Source organism: Festucalex cinctus, chromosome 15, assembly GCF_051991245.1.
Source record: "Festucalex cinctus isolate MCC-2025b chromosome 15, RoL_Fcin_1.0, whole genome shotgun sequence".
Classification (NCBI taxonomy): domain Eukaryota; kingdom Metazoa; phylum Chordata; class Actinopteri; order Syngnathiformes; family Syngnathidae; genus Festucalex; species Festucalex cinctus.
In genome coordinates, this window is record NC_135425.1 from 9,107,095 (window position 1) to 9,112,028 (window position 4,934).

General features: G+C 41.0%; 1 protein-coding gene across 1 annotated transcript; it reads right to left on the minus strand.

The window, feature by feature from the left end:
• Nucleotides 1-481: 481 nt before the first annotated feature.
• Nucleotides 482-2,680, minus strand: ier5l (immediate early response 5-like). Its single transcript, XM_077497293.1, has one exon. It carries the CDS (start codon nucleotides 2,550-2,552, stop codon nucleotides 1,701-1,703), a length of 852 nt encoding a protein of 283 aa, XP_077353419.1. The 5' UTR covers nucleotides 2,553-2,680; the 3' UTR covers nucleotides 482-1,700.
• Between the last annotated feature and the right edge of the window lie 2,254 nt (nucleotides 2,681-4,934).

A 4,934-nucleotide genomic window follows, 5' to 3' on the forward strand; every position in this document is an offset into this window, starting at 1 on the left:
GTTCCATTTGCATTTGTATTATTTTTTTGGAACAATATGATTATAATTGAGCTCCATAATTTAGGGCTGGCACACAATTAGCAGAAATCTGCGTATAATTGACGGCAATCATTTTACGCGACCCATTTGGTAAAATATTTTCCTCCATGCGGCCCCTGAGCTAACATGAGTTTGACACCCCTGCCTTAACATTTTTGAGCAGGGAACAAAGTATCACTTTAATTGTTTTTTGAGCAGTGTTCATTAGTACTGTTCTATCACTTTTAAAAAATTAAAATCGCGATTGTCTGAATATTTGTCACACTAATGATGATGATGTATGAGTAACAAAACAAGCCTAAGTCACACTTTAGATATTTTTTTTATTATTATGCTTATACTTTTTTTTTTTTTTTTTTTTTTTACAAATACTTTTATGCAACAGTTTTACCCGGCCATATACAATTTCCAAGCACAAAAATACAAGAATAGCAACAAAATATGCAGAGAATGGCAGAATACTCTCTTTATTTTGGTACACATAGTGCTCATAAAGCTAATGCATGGATTTTCAGGTTATGGCTAAATAATGACTTTGCCTTTTTAAAACAAAAGGACTACCATTATTCATTTACAAAACAAAGTAAGACTCACAAAACCATGACAATTTGGAATCATGTATGATCTTGAATACCTAAAATAACAGGATTAATAAAGATGTATGTCAAACTCCCAGTGTAACAGTTTCCTATCAGGATTTGATTGTTGGCACTGTATCACATGTCTGTGTACCTCAGGAAGAGTTTAGAGTGTGATGTTCCACAAGATGATTAAACTGCTCAGAATGTGCGAGATCCATTGAAGAAAAAAAAAAAAAGGAGCGTTAGCAAAGGACAGAACAGCAGACATTCAGTCACTTTCATTGAACTTGCCATTTTTGACAACAGCTAGCAATAATGTGCATTTGTTTTTAAGGCAACAGAAGTCCATCCACGTGCGTGTATCTCCCAATGTGAACGCCTGCGCGCTACACTGTATATGACATGACTCTTATACTCATACATTTCTCAGTGTTTAAATATCTGTCGTTCCTGCAAAAATAGTCCTTTCCACTCTGACCTTGTAGGGGAAACTGGGCTCAATGACCGTGGATCAGAAAAGTGCAAGTGATGTCATTCAGTATACACCAATGATGAAAATGAGGTATAATTCTTCATCCCTTCATTGCTTGTATTCAATACACTGAGGGTACATATGAATGGTGGTTGTTAGTACCTGCTAACTGTATTCAGATGGACCCACGTTTGGATCAGGCTGCCAGTTTTACCCAACGTCTGGTTAACTAATGCACATCATGTAGTGCATGAAGCACATCCTATGCCACCGACAACACTGCATGGAACACTACTTGGTTGGCGCAGTATGTTCCCATTAAGTTCTGCAACATTCGGAGAACATTTATGATGCTGTTTTACCTGTTGAGGGTTCCACCTAACTTTCCATCAGTTAACATTCAATCATGCCTGTCCTTTTAAAATGTCTCCATCTACAGAACATTTGTTGAACCACCCAGCATGTGTATTTGTCGCCACAACTGCTTTGGGAACATCACTCTTCGCACGTTTCAATGTTGCCAAATAAATAAGCGTATTTCCCCATCAGTGATGTGTGGGGAACATATTACAGTTGAGCCCCATCTCCCCCTAAATAAAGTGTTCCATTCAAAACGCCACAATGGCTCGAGTCCACGCTCCCAGACTGGCCAGTGCCTGTTTGCTACAGATCTGCTCCAAGTCTGTCTGCCTGCTCAACAGCCCCGTAAACCCCGATCCGAAAATGGAAATCAGGTTGGAGATGTTGGAAGTGTCCGTGTAGTCCGGGTTACAGTACGTGTACTCTTCGCGTTTTGCCCGTTTGCGCGAGAGCGGAAAATCCGACACCTCTTCAACGTCGCACAAGCAGCATCCAAAGTCAACCTTCCGTTTCTTGCCGGGGGACTGCGCGCCCTGGCCGGCTTGGAGCGCGTCACAGCAGCAGTCCTGGTGGAGGAAGCCGTTTTCCACCGTGGTCACTACATGCGTGTCCAAGTCCAGCACGGTGGTTTTGTTGCAGTACGTGTTGTTGTTTGCGAGAAACTGCTCGCAGTGTGACACGCTGGAGACTTCCATGCAGCAGCTTCTGTAGTAGGAGGGCTCCGGTTCTTTGCAGGCGTCCACTGGAGAGGCGCAGCCGGAGAGCGCGCTGGGTGGGCGGCCGTGGAGCGTCGCTTCTTCGCCGCAGCAAGCAGCCCGCGTCTGCTCCTCGTTCTCGGCGTCCTCCGCGTCCACGTCCAACGGGTTCAGCTCCTGGATCTCGTTGCAGACCGCCATCACCTCCTCGTATTGCTGCATCCTGTAAATCTCTGCGTATTTCTCCTTGATGTAAAGCTGCCTGGCGTTTCTCAGCACATAGGAGACCAGCAGGTTTTTGTGGAGCTTGATGCCGCCTCTCTGAGTCCTGGAGTTGTGGATCTTCATGAGAGAAATAGAGATCAAGCTCTGCGCGTCAACAGCGCATTCCATGGTGCTGATCATAATTCTGCTCCTTCAGCGAACTCCGACTTCCAACTATCTCGGGAAGGTTCTTTTCGACTGAGGGGAAAGGTTCAAGTCAGCTCTGTGAAGAAACATTGGACACGAGGATCCTCCTCCGAGCGCAAGCTAGCAATCATTTGCAGATGCTGTGAAACCACAATATATATATATAACCAGGCACATGTCCCGCCCCCACGCATGGCGAGCCAATCGGGGCCCAACGGTTTGTTGATTGACATGACTCAACGCTGGAACTATGTCGCTCACGACCAATCAGCTTCTGGCGGTTCCTCTGTACCATTCAAATTCCACACAGGCTGTCGAACAGGAATGTCCTCATTTCAGCGGCCCCATAACTGAAACTTCCAAGAAGCAGTCGCTTCCTTGTCGTTGAATATGTATGAACCGGCTGTTCCGGGTAGACGACACAAAGTCGTATTTATTTTATATATAAAAACAAAACAAAAACAAACGGGAAAATCTGGAAACATTTACGTTTTAGACACAAGCGAAAACTTAAGTTGTCATACCCATCTTAATGTTACTTGTGGAAAAATAAATCAATAAACATAACGTTAACTAGCTCAGTTACTTTCTGTGGCAGCCTATAATAACATCTGCTCATGTGTGCAGTCAAAAATACAGGATCCACTGGCACATAGACAAATGTATAGGTACACAGTCAATTTCGTAGCGTAAATTTTACTCTAAAAAGACTATATTCGGTCTCACGCTAAACCGAGTAAACTTTTACACTTGGTAGCATAGACTTTCAGCATAGAATACAGCCACTCTAACACTTGAGCTATGCTAGACTTATTGTTAGCTAACAATTGCTGATGTGTCCCAAAGGAGACCAAAAATGGAAGTATCCGAGGAGTCCACCTGACACCTGCGATATATTGACACCGAGTACAGTAGCATGGGTCAGTGGTTAGGTTGGCTGTCCCTGAACCTCAAGGATCTGTGATTGTTCCTCAACTGTTGACTACTTTTTTTTTAATGCGAATATTTTACTCCTTTCCGAGTATAAAGTGTACTCTGCTGAGACTGGGACCGAATACAGTCTTTTTTTAAGAGTAAAATGTACTCTACAAAATGTACTGTGCATTTTTAGTTTACTAGAGAGGTAGTTTGCTTTAGAAATCTAAAGTTGTTTACGCACTTTGCAAAGCCAAATTCAAATAGAATTTTAGTTGCACGTCTTTCAGAGCCAAATACACTCTTCAAATTACCTTCAAAACCTACGCTGTTGGAGTGTGGTGCTTGTGGGCAGACCTAAACCTGTTACCGAGAGTTTTTGAGAATTATATAAATGAGAACAGTATTAGAAATATGCCTGTAAAGCTGAGTCAGTATTGAAAGTTTTGTTCAACCGTTGTATTTTCCAGAAGAATTGTATTCAGGGATCAAAGAAAGCTATTAGAACAGTGTTTGAATTCAAATATGGCTATTTGATGATGATTTTATATTAATTCCAAGATATTACTCAAGTAACTATCTGCGATACGATAATTATCATGATATTGTGGGGAGGTTACCGATAAAAAAAGTTACATTGTAAAAAAAAAAAAAAAAAGAAGAGCTCATACTAAAAATAAAATAGATAAAATGAAGGCACTTACTTGCTAATGCAAGCACACATTGAGTTCCTCCACATATTGACTCAGTTTATGTACATTTAAGGGCCAAAACATGCCTTGTGAAAATTAAACTGCACTAAAAAAGTAGCCACCAGAGGGTGCTAGAACAGCACAAATGGAAATCAACCTGACTTTTTTTTTAACAGATGTGCTGCTTTCAATATTGTGACATGACCACAATGATATATTGTGGCAGCTTTAATATCGCGATATCATGATATTGCCGTTATCGTTACATCCCTATTTAATTGTGATTAGTTACAGAAAATTGTGATTCATACGTTAAAGAAAATGTTTTGGTTTTATGTAAGATATCAATTAGCCACTATAGTATGCAACATATTTTGCCTCTCTCGTACAGCTAAATAAGATACTTGTAAGTCTACACCAGTTGGCCATTTTTGTTGTTCAACTTTAGGTGTTGTTAAATTTTACCTCCTGTGACCAGTCCAGGGTGTATCACGCCTCTCCCCCAAAGATAGTGAGGTTATGTTGCAACTCTAGAAAATGAAGAAATTGTGGCTGATATTTTTTGCTGGTGAGATATGGTCATGATAATGTGTTATTGCTTGAGTAAAGCCACGTGAGGGAATGAAGGGTGAATTCATCAAGTGTCAACTCATCGATCACAATTTGCAATTTGTGGGATTTTTTGTGGGGTCAACTTTTAATACGAGCTTCTCTACAGATGAAACTTTTAATTGTCTTATGGACCAAAAACATTTAACACTCTCAATTT